Source organism: Microtus pennsylvanicus, chromosome 2, assembly GCF_037038515.1.
Source record: "Microtus pennsylvanicus isolate mMicPen1 chromosome 2, mMicPen1.hap1, whole genome shotgun sequence".
NCBI classification, from domain to species: Eukaryota; Metazoa; Chordata; class Mammalia; order Rodentia; family Cricetidae; genus Microtus; species Microtus pennsylvanicus.
In genome coordinates this window covers 26,526,137-26,550,372 of record NC_134580.1, presented here as the reverse complement: position 1 = coordinate 26,550,372, position 24,236 = coordinate 26,526,137, and the positions used below count along the sequence as shown (strand labels likewise).

General features: G+C 40.3%; 1 protein-coding gene across 9 annotated transcripts in view; it reads left to right on the top strand.

Moving 5' to 3' along the window:
* Senp1 (SUMO specific peptidase 1) overlaps positions 1-23,581 on the top strand; it is a 59,961-nt gene extending 36,380 nt beyond the window's left edge. For 4 of the 9 annotated variants that reach the window (XM_075960533.1, XM_075960532.1, XM_075960529.1 and 1 more), the window contains 9 exons: positions 2,530-2,568; positions 3,733-3,817; positions 4,217-4,372; positions 5,882-6,013; positions 14,053-14,256; positions 14,945-15,024; positions 15,920-16,004; positions 16,473-16,568; positions 19,367-23,581. In XM_075960533.1, the coding sequence (XP_075816648.1) occupies positions 2,530-2,568; positions 3,733-3,817; positions 4,217-4,372; positions 5,882-6,013; positions 14,053-14,256; positions 14,945-15,024; positions 15,920-16,004; positions 16,473-16,568; positions 19,367-19,429 (940 nt within the window). In that variant the 3' untranslated portion in view covers positions 19,430-23,581. The remainder of the gene's footprint in view (positions 1-2,529; positions 2,569-3,732; positions 3,818-4,216; positions 4,373-5,881; positions 6,014-14,052; positions 14,257-14,944; positions 15,025-15,919; positions 16,005-16,472; positions 16,569-19,366) is intronic. The other 5 variants (XM_075960527.1, XM_075960531.1, XM_075960530.1 and 2 more) reach the window with 2 other exon arrangements.
* Positions 23,582-24,236: the final 655 nt, after the last annotated feature.

The following is a 24,236-nucleotide window of genomic DNA, read 5'->3' as shown; positions in this document are numbered from 1 at the left end:
GTTAAGTCTTTCAAGGAGACTTTATTAGTTGGATTCATTATTTCTTACGTGGTGTTTAGAGTCAAGTCTAACTTCTGCTTTTAGCTTTGTTGGCCTTCATGTGAGTCTGTTACTCTCTTGAACCACATTTGTCAGTGTGAAAGTGGCATAAAGTAGCTGTGGTGGTGCAGACCTGTAATTGCAGCACTCCCAGAGTGGAAGCAGGAGAATCGCGTCATCCTCATGTGCACAATGAGTTTGAAGCCAGCCTGGACTGCATGAGACCTAGTCTCTGAGTGATGGTGACGATGATGATGATGATAGTAAGGTGCCCTGGAGAAGTAAACAGAAGCTAGTATTCTTTCCTGGGAGAAGCTGATATTAGATAGAGTACTTTCCCTTTCCTATTGGTTCTTGACTGTGTGTGCCTTTCCTTTATGGGGGATTTCTCCTAGAAATGGCTAGAAATGTGAGCGGTTTAACAAGGCAGATGGAGTGGTGTCCTTGGCTAGGTTAAAGTCTGCTTTTTCAAGACTTGGCTCGTTGCCTTCTAGTTTAGTTTCAGCCACTGCCTTTCAGTTAGCTTCCTATGGTGAGGGCCTGCCCTGCTTTCCCAGAATTAGCATCCGCACCTCTATACTTCATACACTCTTGATTCTTCTGCCTAGGATTCCCTTTCTTTGCTTGACCACTGATTAATTCATTCTTTCTCTCTCTCTCTCTCTCTCTCTCTTTCTTTCTTTCTTTCTTTCTGCACATTGGTGTTTTTGCCTTCATATATGTCTGTGTGAAGGTGTTGGATCCTGTGGAACTGGAGTGGCAGACAGTGTGAGCTGCCATGTGGGTGCTGGGAATGGAACCCTGGTCCTCTGAAAGAACAGACAGTGCTCTTAACCTCTGGGTCATCTCTCCAGCCCCCCAATTCTGACTTTTCAAAATCTGAATCAGGTGTTATTTTTTTTCAAGGTGGTGTCTGAATCCCCAGATGACATTAAATACTCCACCTTCCCTATCCTATATCTTTACTACTAATGTCTTTGCATGTAACTCCCCAGTACTAATTGTAGTGCCTCAAAGTGGTGGGTGCTTAGTAAGTAAATCTTTCCCAAATAAGTGGTCTTCTTAGAAAGCCCAAAATGCCCCCTTGAATAGCCCAAGTTCTCAGTTTTCCTTGTTATTTAATGTGTTAGCATACTGAAATACATTTCAGCATGAGAGGAAAAAGCATAGTCTTTGGAATTGGATAGCTAATACTTGTTGTTTCAATACAGTTTGTCCTCTGAACCTCAGGGTGGTTTTGTTTGTTTTTTATAAAGTATGAGTAATATAATTTCATGTCACATATTATATTGAAGATGAACTAATATGGAGATTTTCATGAGGCTTAACAATATGTAAAACTACTAGAGCAGTTTTACATACAGAGCACTAAGAACAGCTCTGTGCTTGTAGCTCTTACTACTGTATGCCTCTTTATATAAGAAATACTTTTAAATCTCTGTAGAAATTCAGTTTCCCTTATAATTGTCCTTCCTGAGCCAACAGATACCTGAGTCCATTGAAGAGAAGTACTTGCCCCTGCATTATTCATTTATTCAGCAGTCATGGGTCTGCTCTGTACCAGACAGTTATAGAGGATACAGTAATTTATAAATAGACAAAAAAATCTTTATTCTCAATCAAGGAGTGCAGACAAATTCATGAGGAATCATGGGTAATTCTTTTTGCATCTTTGTATCATGTAATAAACATCTCATGTTGATTCTTTTTATTTGTGTTTTACACTAAAACTACACTGCTACTGGAGATTTTGGGCTTGGTTGTTATATCAGGTGTTCATTGTGCCACAGATACTCAGCTCTCGTTAATCTTAATGACACTGACGAGGCAGAACAGTATTTTTAGTGCCAAGTCGCAGCCTAAGGGTGACTAGGGACCAAAAGAACGCTAACCTCTCTGTATTTTACACACTTGAAGCTGAAGCCCATAGAGGTGAAGTGACTTGCTTAGAATCACAGAACTAAATGGAACTAGGTCTCCTAACTTTCATTTGGATGCTGTATTTACTTGTTTTTATGGACCTCAAAGGATTCCTTTGGAAGAATGTTTGTTCTTCTAACATTTGTGGTAGATCCCTTAATTAGGGGTTTGCAAAGAGATAAAGCAGTTGAGAGGGGGAAAAGCTGTTGGAACAGTTAGCATTCCTGGGACCCTACTCAGTGTTTCTCCTTTGGGTGCCCACAAGTAGGCCTGCCATCTCTGGAGTAGCTGGGTGTGCATGTCTCTGCCTTAGCTCAGTGATTCCCTTCGCCATATGCATGTCTCATACAAGAGTACTGGGCTGCACTTCATTCCCCTCTGAGCACTGGCTCATCCTTTAGTACGTGTGTAGTGTTCATGTTCTTAAGTTTCAGTTAGTTACTTTGTGTCAGTTGGCTATCTTTCATTCCATAATTGCAAAGTAATTTTACAAACTGTTGGGACTATTGCTTTTGTTGGTGAAAATTTTTTAATTTCTAACTCTTGTTTATTTTCTTTCCCCATCTATAGTCCTACTTTCTTCCAGGCAGAGCTGTGGATCAAAGAATTGTAAGTTATTGTTTTTGATACTATTTTTCTTCTCATTTCATTTTCATTTAGAAAGAAATCAAACAACTAGTTATCCTAATTGTTTTTACTCAGTAAGAGTTCCAGGACAGCCAGAGATACAGGGTAACCCTGTCTAGGGAAAAAAAAATGTATTTGTACTTTTCAGGTATTAGGTTTTTAAAATTCTCTTAGAGTTACAATAGTTTGTTTTTTTTCCAGATTTTATGTATTTTTATTTGATGTGTTTTGCCTGTGTGTGTGCATCTTATGCATGCAGTGCCCACAGAGGCCAGAAGGGGGTGCAGGGTCTTCTGGAACTAGAGTTTTGTGAGCCTCCATATGGGTACTGGGAACCGAACCCAAGTGCTCTGAAGTTCTTAACCATTGAGCCATCTCTTCAGCCCCAATTAGGAGATTTCTATTTTTATATTTGTCAACTATGTAACAGTTGCTGAAGCTAAATTGAATTGGAAAATATTCCAAAGTTAGCTATGTATAAAAAGAAAAGTAAATGCCTTTTTTTTTTTTTTTTTTTGGTTTTTTGAGACAGGGTTTCTCTGTAGGTTTGGGCCTGTCCTGGAACTAGCTCTTATAGACCAGGGTGGCCTTGAACTCACAGAGATCTGCTTGCCTCTGCTTCCCAAGCGCTGGGATTAAAGGCATGCGCCACCACCCCCTGGCTAAAGTAAATGCCTTTATTTTGTTATTAGATAAACTGTTGAGTTTTTACAGAGTTTGAGAAATTATTGAAAGCATTTAATTTCAAGCACCAAAGTCTTTTCAGTACTCATCAGCCCTTGGTCTTTGCGAGTCTAAATACATCGTATTTAGCTGTAGCCTTGACAGTTACTGTTTTCTCTAGGACCCAGTTTTGCGTGTGGATTTCTAGTGAAGCTTTACTCTCACCAGCCTTCTTGAGAGGCACACTTTTGAAACAAGGCTTTCTTTACAGAAGTCACACCTATTATACTTAAATTACTCCAGTAAACATGGTAGAATAGTTTAAATAACCATGTCGTTTTACTATGTCTTAACATGTCCATGTGGTGAGGTTTGAGTGGAATCTGTACTGTGAGCTCTATTTAACGCTGCATACCTGCAGTGCATTGCAGAGATGTGGTTGGGCTGAGACGCTGGTCTGACTCTCCTCTCTCTATTCTCTAGAACTAGTGTTTATGATTCTCGAGCCCGGGAAAGATTGCGCCAGATTGAAGAACAGAAAGCACTGGCACTGCAGCTTCAAAACCAGGTAAGAAACAAGAAGTGTTAAGATTAAAGTAAGGACTGCACCGGCGGCCCGGCAACCAAGAGCACCTGCTGCTCTTACAAGGGACTCAGCTTCTGTTCCCAGCACCCTCTTCTGGCCTCTTCAGAAATCAGGCACCCACTTGGTACACTTTGTACAGGCAAAGCACTCATACATAAAAAATAAAAGTAAATGTAATCTTCTTTTTTTCTTTAAGATAATAAGTTAAATAGCATATCCAGGCTGGAGCTGTCAGGGAGGTTAGCTGTGCTTGAGTGATGGCTCTATGCTCGTGCTGTAGCTCAGCAGTTACTGTAAATGGCTGATGTGCAGACTGACTCACCTCACAGAAGTCAAGTGGTAGATTTCTTTGTCCCACTCATTCTAAAGTTCTCTTTCCAGAGATTGCAGGAGCAGGAACATGCAGTACTTGATTCCATAGAACTGCACCTTCGTGTACCTCTTGAAAAGGAGATTCCTGTCACAGTCGCCCAGGGAACGGGGAAAAAAAGTCATGAGCCAACTGATAGTGAAAACGAATTTCCTGAAATTACAGAGGTAAAGTACATACTGGTCCACAAAGCAAGTTCCAGGACAACTAGAGCTGTTACACAGAGAAACCTCTGTCTCAAAAAAAAAAGAAAGAAAGGAAAAGAAAAGAAAAGAAAATTCCTTCAGTAGAGCAGGGTGTTGTGGCACACGCCTTTAATCCCAGCATACCAGAAGCAGAGGCATATGAATTTCTACATTTGAGGCCAGCCTAGTTTACATAGATGTTCCAGGCCAGCCAGAGCTACACAGTTAAATCCTGTGTTGAAAAGAAAATCTACAGCTGCCCTTTGTTTAGAAAGGCTGCGTGGGTCATCCAAACAATTCAGCAGGGTCCCCTACTAGGTTTATTCATAAAGTCATACTTGTATTTGTATTATGAGCCCACCACTTTATATATGCTGGCTGCACCGCCAGGCTCAGATAGGAAATCATTTTATAACACATTGTGTTATAAAAGCTAAGAAATACTATTTCTTTTTGTGTTTTTGTTTTGTCTTGTTTTTTAATTAACATGCAAAGAAATGGGTTTCATTATGATATTTTCATACATTGTTTTTGTAATGTTGCTTTTTTAAAAATATTTATTATTTATTTATTATGTATACAATATTCTGTCTGTATATGACAGAAGAGGGCACCAGACCCCATTACAGATGGTTGTGAGCCACCATGTGGTTGCTGGGAAGTGAACTCAGGACCTTTGGAAGAGCAGGCTCTTAACCTCTGAGCCATCTCTCCAACCCTGTAATGTTGCTTTTTAAGCAATAATTGTTGTGAACATTTTTGAAGATACTTAGAAGTCTTATGTTCCTTAATTCATGCCTTTTTCAGAACACTGGACCTGGGATACAGCTTGGTGGTAGAGTGTTTGCTTCACATGTGCAAGGCCTGGGTCCTCAGTTTGATTTCAGCACCATTAAGATGAAAAGAAGTGCATGTAACCAGTGATCATCGCATACTTATTGAAAAAAAATGAAATTTATGCCCTGGCAATGCTGAAGCATGCATGGGCAGCCCGTATATGGTGGTAGTTCTGTTGAACTTGTCCATATTGGGTCTCATGGTCTTAAGTTGATGAGGACGGCTGACCAGGTCTCTTCCTCACATACTTACAGTTGTATTAAATTCCATATTTTATCTTTAAAAGTTAAACAAAATACTGTTTGTGAAAAGTGCATCTAACTTAACTAAAAGATGCTACCTTTACTCCATGGTGCCTTTTGTGTAAGCTTCTGTCTTGGGAAACCATTTGAACCAGAAATATAAAACATAAAGAAGTTCTTTAAAGAGCTTGGAAAGTTTGAGCAAAGTTTATTTCAGTCTTCAGGAACTGATATGAAACAAGGATCTGAATATTGTGTGAGAAAGAAAGGACTAAGGCTGGTGGGAGGGAGTAATGAGGAAGAAAATGTTAGATGCAGACCAACAACAGTAAACTCAGAAGTATTGGCTGTGGTAAGTACAGTCTGGAGACTTGGGAGAAGCCAAACCATTATGTACCATCTTTTGTTTTAGGAAATGGAGAAAGAAATAAAGAATGTATTTCGTAATGGTAACCAGGATGAAGTCCTCAGTGAAGCGTTCCGCTTGACCATTACACGCAAAGATATGCAAACTCTAAACCATCTGAACTGGCTCAATGATGAGGTAACCTTGCACTTACTTTATATGCAAATAGTAAGTAAATATTAAATGAAAACTGAAAGCATTATCTCACTGTTTCTCTAAATGTGGTTCTTAGATGACCTGCATCTGAACCCCTCTCCCAGGCTCTCAGTATGAACGAATGTGGTACAGAGAAGTGAAGCCTTTTAACAAGCTCCATGCTTCTGTGTGCTTTAAAGACTCAGTGTTCCTGATTCCATCCGCTCTTATAGATGCCGAAGGAAAGGCCATCCACACAGGGATATTCTCACTCTGCTCGAGGCACCTGCTCTGCAGTTCATATTTCTGAGCAAATATTTAATGTCTGACCTTATTGCAGCATGAGGGACTACTTTGGGAATTCTAGGCAGAAACGATGTCCATTTCCTTTTCCTCATCTGGCTTTAGGTTGCTTACATTGTGTATGATAAGCTTTCTGGGGTAGCCTTCATTTGTTCATGACGTTTTTAAAGCTGATAGTGAAAAAAATATTTTTATGCAGTTGATATATACCAAGAGGGGGAGTGACTTCACCTCCCAATTCCAATTAAATATGTTAATTATGGCATGGTCTTTAAATTGATTTGTCTTCATCCTAAACTTTTAAAAACTTGTTTCACTTTAGAAGGATTTATTCCTACTTTTTATTTATTATTGTGTACATATGACAAGTTGAGCATGTAAAAGACAAAGCATGGGGCAATTGAGAAACTCCCAAGGTCATAGATGTTATAGTAAATAGCAGGCACTGGTGTTCATTGTAGATCACTGCCTCAGAGTCTTGAATTGGATCTGTTATGGAATTAGATGTGTAGAACTTCAGGCCATGCATCACGCCCAAGATGTTGATTCCCTTGGGGTCAGCTGAACTGCTCCATTGTCTGTGACAATGATTAGTTTATGAGATAAAAATTTCAGAGGCTTGCCACTCTTTGAGTACATTTTTTTGACTAGCAGTAGTAAGGAACATACGATTTGATGTCTCTATCAGAAATATCTTTTGACTCTTCAGGTATTAGAAAACTGGATTAAATTTATAGTGGAGAAGAGCTCACTGAATTATCAAGGAGAACAAAATTCAATAATAATCAAAAGTGTTCTCTTATAAATTGTTTTTGGTTTGTAATCACCATTTTTCTTTTTCCTGTCACTGCTGGAAAAGAATGTCAATTATTCCTAAAGAATTTTAGCCTGTTTATTATAAATTATGCCAAACCTAGGGGGCAGCAGTGAGTAGGATATAAGCTGAATTCTTGCCCTTCACTGTGGCCGTAAGCTCAGAAATTCCTTACAGAGGCAGCATTCATCAGGATAGTTTCCATTTCCCAGACCTATGAGAAGCTGGACTTGAAGCATGGAAAATTAATGGGAATTGTGTGATTTAGAATCAATTGGGGGAGGAGAGGGTCCTTCCCTACTGTAGCCCTGTCACACATGCCTGGAGTGTTTGCAGCAGTGCTTTTCTTTTGAGTTCAGAGAATTAGCTCTCAAAACAGGTGTAAAGATGAAAACAAGAACTGTTTTAAGAAGCACCAGTTTAAAAGAATCAAATTTCTTATGCTTAAACAGCCAGCATTCTGATGCACTATTAGATACACCTAAATTCTGATGTCTATTTTACAGATACTTTTCTTTTTCAATTATGAATATTCAGTCTTTTGCAAGTAGCTCATAGTTTTTCAATTCTGTTCTTCCCTCAAATATAGATACAAGAGTATCTATATTTGCACACAAAGACCAGAAGAGCGTGCTGAATTCTCTGAGACTGGAGTTAGAGACTCTCGAGAGCCACTCTGTAGTTGCTGAGAATTAAACCCAGATCTTCTGGAAGAGCAGCCAGTGCTCTTAGCTGCTGAACCAGTTCTCCAGCCCCTTGAGCATTGTTTTATAGATCATCATTAAATAAATTTAAAAATACGTGTTTAGGTATTTGTACAGATAAAACTAGTTTTGTTTCTGCTCAGGATATTGTAAAAGGGGAAAGATTTACCCTTTCAACCAGTATTCTAAAAAAAAAAAACAAACCAATAACAACAATTTCTATACATTGCATAAATATATACAGCAGTGGTCCCTGAGAGAAGTGAAATAAAGAGGGTATGCTCTATAGTTTATAAAAACATGGTTGTGGAGATACAGCAATAGATACCCAAGGTGAAACATGGAAAAAGAAAGCTGGCGAGACCATCAGTGAGTTCTGGGATATTATCACACAGCCTGACTTTGCAGTTGGAATCCTAGAATGAGAAATAAAGTCATTAGCAACATCTAAAAATCTGTTTAAGAAACTAGTGATGAAAATGTCCTAAACTTGAAGCCTAGGAACTGATATCTATGAAATCAAACATATCCAAAGTAGAAGAAATGTCATGCTAAAATGTATAATTTTAGCAAAAAAAAAAAAAAGAGGTACATTAAGTGCAGAGGAACAAAGAATAATTTATTAGGAACCACACATGCCAGAAGACATTTGAAATACTGAAGAGGAAAAACAATATTATGATAAATGCTGTAACCAATACATATCCTTTCAAAGTAAGCTTTGCTCTTTTACTTTTATTCCTTGTAATGTGTGTACACCAGAGTGCATGTGAAGTCAGAGCATAACTGGTGGGGATTGGCTCTCTCCTTCCACCTTGTGGGTCCCAGGGATTGAACCCAGGTTGTCAGGTTTGGCAGCGAGCACTTTTACCCAGGGAGTTAGCTGTTTAGCCCGCTGAAAGCTCTGCTTTTGACATAGTGCTGAGAGAATTCACTGCCAGCAGACAGGTGCTGAAGAAATGTTCCATGTTCCTCGGGCATAAGAACATCAAATGAAAATCAGCCTGCAAACGAGTAAAGAGATTAGGCTGTTTTCATCTCTAAAAGAACACTGATTAAAACCAAACTGAACAACATATTGTTTTAGTGGAGCTGATGTTAGAAATAGATGTTTGATAATTATAGCATAAAGGAGAAAACAAAATGGAGTTGATGCTAACTACTGTCAGATCTCCCTTCTAAATGTAGTAGTATAATATGAACATAGACTGATGTCATTGAAAACCTACGAAGATCAAATCCCAGAGCAGTGACAAGAGCAGAGGTGTACTTATAAGTAATATCCCAGCTAACATGCAACTAAAAACCCAAAGGAGGAAAAGATGAAAAGAAGAAACCATACAAACATGGAAGTGGAGTGTGGTAATGGATTTAACTCAGCCATATCAGTGTCAAATCAAAATGATCTAGCCCAGCCCTGTCTGGTAGAAATACAGTGTGAGCCATGTGTCTTACTTTAAATTGAATAGTAGTATCATTTTTAGAAGAGGGGCTGGGATGTAGTTCAGTTGGTAGAATGCTTGCTTTACATGGCTTTGACCTCTAGCACTAGAAGAAAAGAGAAAGAACTAAATAAAATAAATGTTTAATTTAAGCTAGTTATATCCAAAATATGTCATTTTTGGTTTATAGTCCATATTAAAATATTAATGAGTTATTTTACTTGCTCTTTGAAGTAGGCTGTAAATTTTGCATCTTAGTTTGTTATAGTCATAGCTCAAGAAATTAACCTTGGATAGTTGCTATCATATTAAACAAGTGTGAATGAAAAAATTTTTTAAAAAGATTGAGTTTGAAAGTAGAGATTGTTAGACTGGGTAAAAGAAAATTGTCTATAAGAAGCATCCTTTCCTGCATGCCTAAGAATTGAACCCAAGACCTGTGTGTGTTAGCTATGTGCTCTGTAGTAAGCCATACACCAACCATACAAGATCCTGTTCTGAATGTAAGGGTACAGGTGGGTTTACAAATTAAGGGACGGGAAAGTTATACCATGCAAACATTAATTAAAGAAGTCAAGTGGCTGTTAAAGTATACAAAGCTTATTTTAGAGTTGGGAACTGTTAGCGGTGGTAGTGATCTCACAGTAGAGACCACTTCATTAGGGGAGTTTCACAGCCTAAATCCTTACACATTCAGTAACTTTCAGAACATGGGAAGCAAAACTGGTAGAACCAAGAGCAGTAGGAGAAAACGAGGCTGTACTTGCTCCAAAGACTCCAACACTCCTCTCTCCCTAAGTAGCTGATAGAATAAGCAGAGACTGAGTGAAGAAACTGCGTAACTGGTACATTTCCTGCTTTCATTTGTCCTCCAAGAGCCTAGTCTCCAAATCATTGCTAATAACTAATTTACATGGTGAACTGGAAACTAGCAAGAAGATATATGTACCCCTTTGGGGGCAGGAGTCTACTTTGCAAAACTCACACCAATTAACCAGTTGTTTCCAAAGTAAAATAATACTGAAATATTGGAATGTAATATTCGTAACTTCACCAGGGAAGGAAAGGTCTTGGGGAAATCTCACAGCAAATGGGAGAAGAGGGAGGAACTGAGGTAGAGTCTACATAGCAGACTGCAAGTACACAGGCTGCTACCCAGCGGGGCCACCATTTGTAAGCCTCGTCTTTGAAGAAAAAAGCCTTTCAGCTCTTCAGCATTGCAGTAGCCTTCATGTAGAGACAGTATTCCTGTTTGGTTGGTTGTAGGAAAGTAAAACAGTAAGGCTATAAAAGGAAGTTCCATGCTCAGTGGATTTTTCTGGCAGAATTGAGAACTAGAGGTGGAGCTCATGCATTTTAGTCAAGAGTTCTAACTTGTAGAACACAATATTTAGTGGAAGTCCAGGCATAATATTTACTCAGTGATAGAGCTCCTGACTACCTGCACAAGGCCCTGGGTTTTAGCCTCACCCCCACACACATACATAATGGAAAGGGCGGTGATAGTGGTCATAGTTGATAATTTTCTTCGGGAAATTACTAGTAAATTCTAGTAATGCTAGGTAGAGAGGAAATAACCCACAAAACTTAACCCTGACAGTAAATTTGTTTATAGGGAAGGGATAACCTATGTAAAAAGGAAAGAAATTAGGAGATGAAGATAATTAAATAAGTGAATATGATAGACCTGCCACATTGATGCATCCATGAGAATGAAGCCATCAGAGTAAAACTGTTGTTTCTAGGACCACAGTTTACAGACATCAGTAATTCCAGTTCCAGGGGATTCACACACAAGTGATACACAACATATATTCAGGAAAAACACTCATATACATAAAATAAATAGTTTTTTAATTAAAAAAGAAAGAACTAGAATTTTCCTTAAAGAGGAGCCTCTTTGCACTGTTAGGCTGGCAGCGCATCAAATAGAAAAGGAACAAAGCACTGCGAACAGTTTCCCTAACCTCAAAGAAGGCTGCTTAGACACGCAGGCTCCCAGCAAAGGCTCTTCAGACAGTGGGAAAAGGGTGGCCAGTAGACTAACAAGCCTAGCAGTGGCTTTCAGATGTGCTTTAGTGGCAGGACAAACAGTAAGGCACAGGACTGGCCTACTTTAGCCCCTTTTTTAAAGGGGATTTAAGACTTGCTGGGCTAAGAGACTCTTGTGTCAGAGAGAACTCTTCCAGTGGAAAAGGGAGGGACCTTTGTTTTTATAAAACACGGGCAGACGTTGTGACATCTCTGTTTCTCATTCATCTTGAACACTATGATCCCTTTTCTCATTTCTTTCCCCTTTATCCCCGGTCCCCCGCTGTGGAATGACATGTAGGATTCTTTGTGTGTCTTATTTTGAGTATGATTGTGTCTTGGCTGAACTATGGCAGTTTTCCTCACTTGAGGAGAGAGACTTGTATCTAAACTCAGCTTAGATATCTAATTCTCAGCTAATAGGAGGGAATGTTGAGGCCACCAGACTCCCTCTGCTAGGATATAGGGAAAATGGAAGGGAACCCAGATCATTCCATGGAGCTAATTAACTATTGACTAGTAGGAAGAACCATTTCCTTCCCCGTTAAAAAAAGCTTTGGATGGAGTCAATACACAAGCAATGAAGAAAGGATTCTCTGTTCTCATCAATCTAGCTTTATAGTTGGTTCTTTCAGGGAGTGAGAAAAACCCTTTTAGAAACATGTTTAGTTTTTAGAACTTTTTCCCTCTGAAAAGTAGGATACTTATGTGTAACATGTCAACCCCCACCCTTTAAACAAAAACTTCAAGCTAATGATAGCAGAAGTGCTAGCTCTGGTAGGGAACTGGGAGAGAAATACTTGCATGGCTTTGTGTGGTTGGCTCTCCTTATCTCTCTGCCGTGTTCTTTTACCTTTTTCCTTAGTGCTTATTGTCTGATAAAGTATGTAACCTACCAGCCCCTGCAAAAAGGTTTGACTATCAGTGACTGTCTGGTTATCTGCCTGTATATTGTGGCTTTGGGTATAGTAAATATATAACTACAATATATGTTTATAATAGTTGTATGTATAAGTATAACATGGATAACATAGTAGATTAGGTAGATTCTGCCTAATTCTCTGAAAGGAAACTTACCCATTCCTTCTGGTTAATTTCTCTCAATGAAGATTGTAATTTATTCTCTAGAAACCTGTGCTTGCTGGGCAGGTATGCCTGTCTTAGTGTTTGCACAAACAGATACATTATTTAGGACCATTATTTTCTGGCAGTTAAATTGAATACCTAGATTTGAAAGCTTACCATCTGTACCTTGATTGTACCTTGATTCCTTTTCATTATTCAAACAAGTAAGAACCAGTTAGCTTCAGGACACAGAATTAGCCACAACCTAAGTCCTCTGCTTCCTCGGGGTCCTGATGCACAGTGATCAGAGCTACAGGCAGAGCAGTGTCTTCAGAGCTGGCCCCCATCACCTAAGAGCTCTTAATGCAGTTTCCCCGAAGCCACCTCTGCATCTATAGGCCCTTTCTCTGCTCTAGACCATGCTCGGCTGTGTTCCTGGCAGTGTTCCTTGCTGTTGGACAGTGGCTCACTGCTCTGGCATCCTGGTGTGTAAATATTTGTCAAAGGACAGGGGCATTTTCCCATTCCTCAAAAAAAAAAAATTCTGAAAAATGTGCCTGTTTTCATAGTCATATTTCCAAGCTGTGGCTCAGTTAGCCCATTCATTCCTTTTCAGTTGACAGACACTGGCCTGGCCGTAGTTAGCCACATAAAGTAACTATGCTGTAATCTTTGGCCCTTTCAAGATTTAGTACCAGAGAGTCCTGGACCTAAAGGAACTGTAGACAGCATAGTTACTGTAGAGAAGACACTGCGTTGTTGACAGAAAGAATCCACTTCCATCAAGTTGATAAAGTATCTCCTCTTCTGTCAAGCATTTTAATTTACATACTCATACTTGCTATTGAAGTCAGGAGCTGAGAAAGCTAAACATCTGATCTCTTCATGCTTGTGACTTGACTGTTAGGTCTTTAACAGAAAACAGTTTTACACTATATCATGTCTCGCTCCTAAGAGAAATTGCTGTACTATTGCAGGCGTTTTCCTAGTTTACCTCCTGGCTTTTTGTTTGCTTAGATCTGCTTGAAACCGAAGCTGCATGCCACTGCCATGTGGCCAATATGGCTTTGAATATGGAACCGGATTTTATGTCACATTGCAAGTCTTTAATATCAACACTCAAGTCTCAAACAGGAGGTGTTCCACAGGTTCAAGGCTAACTTGCACCGCATAGGGAGTTGAGTCCAGATTGCTAGAGTGAAACTGTCTAAACAGAGGGAGTGAGCAAAGGAAGAAGAGAGAAAAGGAAAGGAAAAGTGGAGGGGAGGGAGAGAGGAAGGAGAAAAGGGTATGGGGGAATAAGAACTGAGATTGGGATCCTCTTACTCAGTACAGAAACGTTAAAGTAACACTGCCAGTGCACGCCTTCATTTCCTTTCCTCTAAAGCCTCACCTTCCTCCTTCCTCTCCGTGTTCTACAAGTCTGACTAAATCTGCCTATTCATTTTGTTTACCAGCAGTGAAACTTAGTGGTTTGATACTTTCAGAAGTTTGATTAATAAACTTTATATTAAGTAAAAACTGGATATTTTAAGACTGTCTATTGGAGAATTCATTGAGTCGGTTGTGATTCAAAACATAATACATAAACATGTGAATGGCATACCGATTATTCAGTGTAACGGCTGCTCTGCCTGTCGTGCCACTGTCTGGACTGTTCTGATGTGTAATGTCTTCCTGCAGATCATCAATTTCTACATGAATATGCTGATGGAGCGCAGTAAAGAGAAGGGATTTCCAAGTGTACATGCGTTTAATACCTTTTTCTTCACTAAGCTAAAAACAGCTGGTTATCAGGCGGTGAAACGTTGGACAAAGAAAGTGGATGTGTTTTCTGTTGACCTTCTTCTGGTGCCCATTCACTTGGGTGTGCACTGGTGTCTAGCTGTGAGTAGCTCCTTTATTTTTGGTGACATGAAAAAGAAATCTACAAAGACAACATAGAGGGTCACTAGTTCTACATCTTTGCTTGATTATAGGGAAAAGTGGGATTTAGTAGTGATAACTTGGCTAAAAATCAGGTAAATGAGTGAATTTCCCATTAGAGTAGGAGATGCTTTGCGTTGGCAGCTGTAGACCAGATACCGACCTCCGTGTAAGACAACAGGAAACGTGTCCATGATGCTGCCAGCTCCAGCTTGGGCTACTACTTCCTGCCTAGCTGTGACTTGATTTGTGTATTTTTATGACTCTGGGAACATGCATACATCAAATTGATGTTATTAAAAGTTATTTTATATTCTCTTTTGAATTATGTTTAAAAGACATCAATCTAAAAAGAAAATATCAAGATTAAAGACAAACCCAGAATTTTGTCTTCATCTTTCTTAAACTGTGAAAATGATCTTAAGATAGTTAACTAGTTTTCTTTGAATCATGTGTTGTTGATCACGGGAAAACTGAGCTGTAGAAAAATATTTTAGGCTAATTTCTAGGCCCACCAATTGATGAGCCCCCGGTATCACTCTACATGATCATAGCACAGAACATTACCCAGCTTCTCACAGTGTCACAGAAAGTCGGGGAGGGAAAGCTGATGCTGCAGCACTGTGCTCACTGCTCTGTTTGTTCCCAGGTCATAGACTTTAGAAAGAAGAGTGTCACCTACTATGATTCTATGGGTGGAATAAACAATGAAGCCTGCAGGATCCTCCTGTAAGTGCGAGTTGAGGACAGACCAAATTGTTTTTGCTTTCTCTGTCTTTCCAGCAGTTAAACTCAGTTTTCTGATACCTTCAGAGACATGACTTGTCATATCTCGTATAAATGCATATTTTAAATTCAAGTAGAGTGTAGTAATTATAATATTACAATATGTGTTAATGAGGGCAATTGTTATCTTGACACATTAAAATACGGAGTAATTCTATACATAGAGATTAAGCTAACAGAACTCATTTAAATCAGCTTTCTGAAATTTTAGACGAAAAAATCAAGTCCCACAGAGGTGACTTTTGGTTTGTTTGGGTCTTAATACTTAGTGAGTGGCTCACCTGGAAATTGGAATGCAAGTCTCTTATATTCTATTTGCTTCTTTTTCTAAAACACCTATTCTTTGCTATGCACCTGGAACTCACTCTGTAAACCAGACTGGCCTCAAACTCGGAGATCCTGCCTCCTAAGGGCTGGGATTAAAGACTTGTGCCATCAACCACTCTGCTTGAATTTGTACTTGTTAAATTGTTGATTTGGATTGAACTTTACAAGGAGATCTGAGCCTACATACCCTGGTACTGCTAAGGACATTTTTAATCATTTAATATAATTTAAATAAATTATCCATTAGATTGATGACTCTAAAAGGACCATACAAACCAAAAAATATATTTAAAAACTGTTCCTTAGGAAGATTAGTAGACTGAAGAACTTTAGGAAGAAGACTGTAACTATCGTGCAGTCAGAAGCAGAGATCTGGCCCTCCTGGGTTGACAAAGTGGGCAGTTGGTGGGAGTTTGATCAGTCGGCTTCTGAGATTGCCAGCCCCATCCTGGGGGTGACAGCTGCCATCAGAGCTCCACATGGCTCATCTCATTCTCTTCCAATGCTTTAGGCAATACCTGAAGCAAGAAAGTGTTGACAAGAAAAGGAAAGAGTTTGACACCAATGGCTGGCAGCTCTTCAGCAAGAAGAGCCAGGTATGTTCTTGTTGATCTCATATAAATTCTTAAAAACTAGGGTATGTGGGGAGGAGAGAGTTTGACTCCCAGGGGCTTTCTAGCTTCATGTCTAGCCTGACTTCAGTTTTATCAGTTCCTCAAGGAAGATAAATTATTTGTGGGAAATCTCATATTTTTTGTGTAAAACTGTTTTCTAAATGCCAAGCTGTTTTGCTGAATTGCTTACTCCTATGAGAAATACTTGGCGATTTCATGCTTAGTGGAAGGACCAGTTTTTACATGCTTAGGTATCGTGGAAATCTGAGATATTTCCCTGTGGGATTAGTATGAAGTAAAACACAACGGTGGGACTAAAATACTACTTATTCCCCCCTTAAACTTTTCTTACATAGTCATGTGTTCCCACAGTCATGTGTTCAAAATGTAGGGAAATGGTGTCAAAGTAATAAAGAATCTTGCAAAAATAGTATGTTGTTTGTCTTTTAGGAAATTCCGCAGCAGATGAATGGAAGTGACTGTGGGATGTTTGCTTGCAAATATGCTGACTGTATTACCAAAGACAGACCAATCAACTTCACACAGGTGAGGTGGGCACCTGATACCCAAGCTACCCATAGCTGCCTTTCTAACTGTTTTGTGGCCTCTGCCATTCCTTTGCATGCTTCAGGTTGTGTCTCATAACACTGTTCATAGTCTATAACACTGCACTAACACAGCACCAAAGAAGACAGTGACAGTTCACATCCTGGCTTATCATGCGTCACATTACGATAGTGAGTCTTGATTAAAAAGAAAGCTTTAATCTCTGTTCTCTTGTCTCCTCACTTACCTCTAATTTTAGAAGAAGCACAAAATGAACCAGAGAAAGCATTCAGACTTTGGAATAGACCCTGTCTTAGTTAAGGTTTTTATTGCTGCAAAGAGATGCCATAACCATGGCCACTCATATAAGGAAAACATTTAATTGAGGTGGCAGAATACAGTTTCAGAGGTTCAGTCCATTATCATCATGCCAGGGAGGATGGCGGCATCCAGGTAGACATGGTACTGGAGGAAAATATGAGAGTCCTACATCTTGCAGGCAATAGAAAGTCAAGTGAAAGTCGCACTGAGGGAAGCTTGGACAAAAGAGACTTCAAAGCCCACCTCTACAGTGACATACTTCCTCCAGCAAGGCCACACCTTATAATAATGCTACTCCCTTTGGAGGCCATTTTCTTCCAAAGCACCACAGACCCCAACTTAATGTCCTCGTGTACTTTGTTACATCTCATCCTTGTCCCCTTTCTCGGTGCAGCTGTTCATTTTTCTGTTTATTGTCCTGAGCCAAAGTTGATTGAAACTACACGTTATTATGGTTTATTCTCATATGTTTCTGACTTAACTTTTTACTTCTATTGGAGTAAATGGCTTTTCTAGATTTTGTTTGAACCAGGACTTCATTTTAAACTTGTTCTTCTTGCTGAGGCTAGATAGATGGCTCAGTGGTTTAAGAGCACTTGCTGCTCTTCCAGAGGGCCTGGGTTCAGGTCTTAGCACCTGCATGGCCAGACACAACCACTACTAACTACAGTTCCAGAAGATCTGCCCTCTTCTGACTTTCACAGGGACCACAGCATACACATGGAACACATACATGCAGGGAGAATATCATACAGATAAATAAATCTTTAAAACCACAGCATACACATGGAACACATACATGCAGGGAGAATATCATACAGATAAATAAATCTTTAAAACCACAGCATACACATGGAACACATACATGCAGGGAGAATATCATACAGATAAATAAATCTTTAAAAAGAAATAAAACTTACACTTTGTTTTCACCCAAGAAGAAGTTTTTGCGTTACCCTGGATATATAAATATATTAAATATTAAATGAAACACACTGATAATAAACCAAAGAATTTATTTTAATACACTTCTGGTTTACATGTAACTTTACAGGTGAATAAAGGCAAAAATGAGTTTGCACACAAATGAAATGGATATCCTTGTTTTTACATAAAGAACTGAATTTTGCTGAATTTTTGCTGTTCTGGGATACAGCTCATCTTCCTTGTTTTCAGAGTTGATTTAATAGTTTGGTTTTATAATCAGCAATGCTGAGAATGCTGTTGCACAGAAGTAGTACAAAAAGGCTGAAGTAAGAGTCAAACAGCAATTTTTTTAAAAATATTTCCTTGTTTTTTAATTTTTGGGAGAAGGAAACAACATGCACATGGCGGTCAGAAGACAATTTGTGGGAGTTGTTTCTCACGCCACGAGTCCCAGGGTCAAACTCCTGTCAGCAAGCTCGGTAGGAGGCACCTTTGCTCACTGAGCCACCCCACTGGCCCAGCAGCAATTTTTAAAATCAAAATTCTAGTACAATCCAATCCAAAAGTAAGCCAATTAGATATCACATCACATGCTAAGAAATTATGATAGAAATGTACTAAATTCTTTTGTTTTTCATAGTTAAACCATTTTGTTTCTGTACGAGCAGAAAATGTTGTATATAGTAAAGACACTGCTGTTCACAGTGTCCAGTGGTCTAGAGTCTGACTGGGGTGTTTCTGACAGCACTAGCTGGCATTCTGTGGTGTCACAGAACACGCAGAGCGAAGTGTGTGTCGTACTCAGAGTCAGAGCTGCAGTGAGGTCACGCGACACAGGGAGTTCTGCCAAAAGCACCTTCAACCCATTGTACATTTGAGCCCGAATTAATGTTTTGACACGGTGTGCTCAGAACCTTTGACTGTTCTCAGATTTTTCACAGCTGCACATATTAAGTTTCATATTCAGATGCTCATGTGAGTCACCACCCAGAGTTTAAAAAATCCTTAGGAAAACTGGGCATGGTGGCACATGACTTTAATCTCAGCACTCGGAGGCAGAAGCAACCCGGTCTCTTATGAGTCAGAGGGCAACCTGGTCAACATAGAATTTCAGGTCAGCCATGGCTACATAGTGAGAGCCTATCTCAAACAAAACTAAAACTGGATCTTGACCAAACTGAGATAGTGGTTGAAGTTCTCTTAGCGCTTCTCTGAGAAAGTACTTTTCATTTTCAGTCCTTAGTCTCATACTCTCTTGAGAGATCAACATAAAATACCTGATAGGTGCCATTCTCAGAATTCTTGTAGTCATTTGGGCTTAGCCCAATGACTCCATATGATGGCACTGTAATTCCTTAAGGCCACAGAGTGGAAATAGTAGAAAACAACAATGAGAAGAAAAGGCTACATGAAACCAAGAATGAGCAGTTTGGAAGACCAGAAATGTCACTGCGTCTGTTGGTTGAAAGCTGTAAGAAGAAAGGGAGTACGGAGAAAGGAGTAGTGTGCCTACAAGAGTGAAAATTAAGAGTGTGTCTGTGTCCCTACAGCAACACATGCCGTATTTCCGGAAGCGAATGGTCTGGGAGATCCTCCACCGGAAGCTCTTGTGAAGATTGTCTCAGAGAGCAGACATGATAGTGTGGGGGACCAGCCCTTTGCCATCTACAGCCAGAGACCTTGGAACAGCTGCTCCTCACCCTGTTCATGTGCAGCCCTTGATCCTGGACCAGCCCAGGCGAGATGCACTCACAAGCACATCTGCCTTTCCTTTTGTATCTCAGATACTATTTTTGCAAAGAAACTTTGGTGCTGTGAAAGGGGTGAGGGACATCCCTTAGCTGGAGAGAGACTGCTTTTCACCTCAGTTCTGCCGTCTTGTTTCCAAAGGGCTCCAGCCTCACTGAGTCCCTAATTAGGAGCCCAAGGAAAACTTGGGAAGAATCTTGGTTTCTTATAAATTCTGGTTGCTAGGCTTTATCAAGAAGTAGGAAAGAGCGTGGACAGCAAGTAGGGATAAAAACCACCAGCACGTAGACATCACATGATTCCCAAGATGCAGAGTTAGGAATGGGAGCATAAACTGGACTTTGAGGCACAAGCCTACGTACCCTCCTCCAGAACCCTTCCTATTTATATTCCCTGATGTGAAGCCCAGCTGCTTGTCCTCAAAGCTGTTTTGTCACTGGTAGTATCATCCCATTCTGAGCATAGCGCACAAGCCCTGGCAGACCCTAAAGGCGCAAGCAGTCCTTTCCTTACAAGCAGGGGTTTGCATGTGCTAAGCGCATGTGCTGTGGGGAGGACCCACCCAGCAGTGCTGAGTGCAGCAACAGGGCCCCCACTTCACTGTTGCCTCCTTCTGACTAAAGAAGGAATACCAGAGTTGGATGAATACAGGTCTAGTTGGTCTGTGGCTAGTTAGTTTAAATATGTTTCTAACCACAGAGAATTTTATATACATATATACCTATCTATATGTGTGTATGTACATGCATATATACACATACACACATGTGAAGTATATATTTCATAGGGATGTGCTTTTAAAAGAAAAAAGACTGAATGTGTTCACCATTTAGTCTGTAGGTTTATTTTCATCTTTCAAATTCCAGCATACAGTGATTCCCACCAACTGCTACGTATCAGGTGTTTATAGACTTCCTAAGAGTATTTTAAGATCTGAATGAATTTTGGCTTGAGAGTCAAGGTTATCAAGGTAGACGGCATTTTCAACTAAAAACGGGTGGAGTTTAGGTTGATAAGCCTGAGATTTTGAAACTGCTATTCCTTTTGTTCTTTCTAGCATCTCTCCCACCCTCTGAGAGCGCCCACGGTTTAGATGATCCTATGCCAGTGTCCTTTTGTACTGACGTTCCAGAACTAGAGCATTTTATACTTTTTCTGTATTGTAATAGGTAGTTTTATATAAAAATCTTTTCTCCTCTTCCCCATCCATGTGCCCCATCCTTCTCAGCATTGTGCTTCTTCCTTGGGCTTATTTGAAGATTTTACTCTGTTTTATACCAAGCTCGTTTATTACATTTTTCTATGTTTACCACAGGTTACAATCTGAAAACAACAACTATTTTTTTTTAATATTCCATTGTTAAACTGAGTGTTACCGTCTCCACTCCAGCCGCCAGTGCCCTCCCTCGTCCTTGGTCTCTGCATGTTGGAGGAAGAGACCCCTTTGTACATTTATGTTTCCTCCTTCCTTCTTTCCTCCCTTTCTTTTTCTTTTATTTTTCCATAGGAAATAAATAGCTTTCTGTATATGAGTCGCTGGGACCTTTCACACTCTCTTTTAGAAAACTATGGTGGTATGCAGTCTCACTGCAGGACTCCTGGAATATTGTCTGATTCTTGATACTTACTGTAGTTAAAGTGGCAGCTGACTCGGTGGCACCTTGGACTAGTCATAATAAGACAAGCTTTTCAGGCTTTTCTATTATCTGAGGCTCATCAAAGATCGTTTTCTGTTTATTATTTGTTCCTTTAGACAATATCTGTTTTATCTCCTCAGAGACTTTTTGTGTGGACCAAAGCAACAAATATTTATTGCCATGTATAGCAGAATATGAGACTTGCAACAAAAGCACTTTGCAAAATATATAAGGAATTCTTGAGCCTGTCTGAAGTCAGCTCCCTTTCTCCAATGCAGTTTAAGTACGTACCAGGTACAAGCTAGAGATGCCAAGGCCACTATCCATCCCAGGACTAATAGGAGTGGCCAGATGTGACGGGTGGCTTAGTGGGAATCCTGTGCAGACGTGGATAGTAAGCCATTCTTGAGAGCCAGCCAGCAGAGCAGGGTGAGTACCTGGGAACTTCCTTAATGCAAGAATGAACTTTGCTGACCAAGACCGAAGATGTTTCTGTATTCTGTGGCTGAGGGTATGCTACCAGTGTCTGTTTAACCTGCTTTAAATGAAATGTGCCTCTTGTTTCCTTTCCCTCCGTCTCTTCCCCTGGGTTCAGTGCTCATAGCCATCTTCCCTCCCCTACAAAAGGAATATTTGTAATAAGCATTGCATGGCAGTTACAGACTTTTCAACAAAAAACTCACAGTCCCAGCAGTCATCCCTGGACTGTGTACAGAAGAAATAAGACTTGTTTCTGCCCCTTTTTTTGAACATGTGATATGATATGGAATATAATTACATCCAGTTGATGACTTGAGATCCACTGTGACTCCCAGGAGTCCTATGTAGTGTTCAGTGTATTTCTCCATCATACAGCCTAGAGACTTGCTGTCAGTTCCCTCTTCTAAACATGAGGTGTACTTCCTTGTGATAGCAGGTTCTATTCTTCAGCCAGTGTGATCATACTAGCCTCCTGTGCTCACTGTCCTCAGCACTGGCAGCTTTTTGTTTTAGTGTTTCAGGGGTAGAGCAGATAACCTGGCAAAACCTTTCCACCCACTCCTTCCCAAGGCTGCCCGTCTTCACCTGGTTTTACACAGCCTATGGTACTATCTCTAGTAGAAGAGAAGAGGGTTTGTTAAAGAGCTCCTTTATTTTTAAACTCGTAACCTCTGATCTCTCTGTGCCATCCTCCAAGCTCTGAACAATGTGAGAGTAAAAAGTGACTAGCACTTGGTTGTCTTGTTTTTCTTTGCTCTGCTTGCATAGTTGATGCTAGATGGAGTACGATGCTTTTGAGCTGGAGTTGAAGATCAATGTCAGTACTGGCTTGGATGTAGAATTAAGGCCTACATCAGAACCTTGCCTAAATAGAACATACCTAGATGCCGATGCCGGCTTTTCTTCTTCTAAGCTGAGGAATGGCCACCAGTTATTTGGTGACTTCTAGAGAGGCAAGTGGAAGAGAGGTGCCCAAGAGCTCAGACTCCACTCTGCTCAGGCACCCTCATTCAGTTGAGTCCTTTCTTAAGCACCTACTAAGTACATGCACCCAATTTGATCTTAAAGCCTCTCTGGTCACACTATCTTAAAATCTTTGTTTGGACTTCTGTAGCCCTAATGAGGGAATGGGATAACTTCCCCGTTTGCCTTCATGGATGGACCAACACTTAGAGCTGTCAAGGCCAGGAAAATGGGTTGATGCTGTTTTTTCTAATCAACAGTGCAGGCTTCTACATTGTGTGCTGAGGATTTGGCAGGGCTCATTCTCTGAAGCATTAGTTTAGAATGATAGTATTGTAGGGGTGTGAGGGGGGATTGCTGATTCATTGTCACCTCCAAAGGATTCCTGCAGATCACAAACAGAGCTCCACATGACATCTAGAGGAGCACAGTCCTCCTCAGTCCAGCAGGCTGTCATTTGGGGGTCTTAGGCCCTTCAAGAGGGTTCCCAAGAGGCTTTTCAGAGCGCTTTGAGTAGGTTTCTCCTCCATCCTTTTATTGACAGTGATATCCCTTGCACACTCAGATGATGGATGCCTCTCTCTCTGCCTCACCCTCTAAAGGCACTGCCTTACCTGAAACACAGGGAATCCCTGTCTAGGTATCTCAAGGGTGAGGCCAGGCACTGGACTTACAAGCCCTGAAATGGAGAGGAAAGATGGTTTGACCAAGGAAATAAAGGCCACCTTGTCCTCGGGGTCTTACAGTCTATAAGTTTATAGTTTGCCTGATGGGAAGCTAAGCAAACACAATACCTTGTCATTAACATAGTGAAGGAAGCTAAAGTGGAAGCAAGGGCAGGGGTGGGGTGTGTCAGGGATATTGCCTTTTTCTGTGTATGTCACTCCCTAGTTTTGTTTTTAATTGATTTATTTAAAATAAATTCTGTGGATTTTGCTTCTGTGCTTTGACTGGGGACTCTGGGCTCAATAATATATTTGTCTCTGAGACTGTTTCTGTCTCCTCTCATATATCTGAGATAATGTGTGTGTATGTACATATATATACATATACATTACATATATATCCCCCAACTGTCTGCTGATCCAAACTGGGCCAGTGATTGGATCCTCACTCTGGTCTGGATTTCTGAATCCACCCCTTAACCTAGAGACTGAATACTGTTCATTCATTCATTTCATTCCACATACCTGGAAATGAAGCCTGGAACACAAATAACATGCAAATCTGTGGCTTTCTGGTGCTTTTAAAAACTAAACCTGTCTGCAGAGGCTGCCAGAGAGCTCTCTTGAGGCCAGGCACAGCAGTCAGGACTCCCAGCTGCTCCGCTAACTGCGCCTTTTGTCTCCTTGCTTTCCTGCATGCCTTTCTCGCCACATCACCTAGTGCTTCCCTAGGCTCACGCTCACAGCAGTGAGACTACAGAGAAACATTTATCTGTTGGTTACAAGCGCCTAGGTTGCCTCAGGACAGATTTTTGAACTTAGGTTTTTTTGTTGTTGTTGTTGTTTGGCGTAAGATTTTTCAAACATCTCACAATGGCTTGAGTGGAGAATGAAATCTTTAAACCATGTACTTCTTGACTCTCATT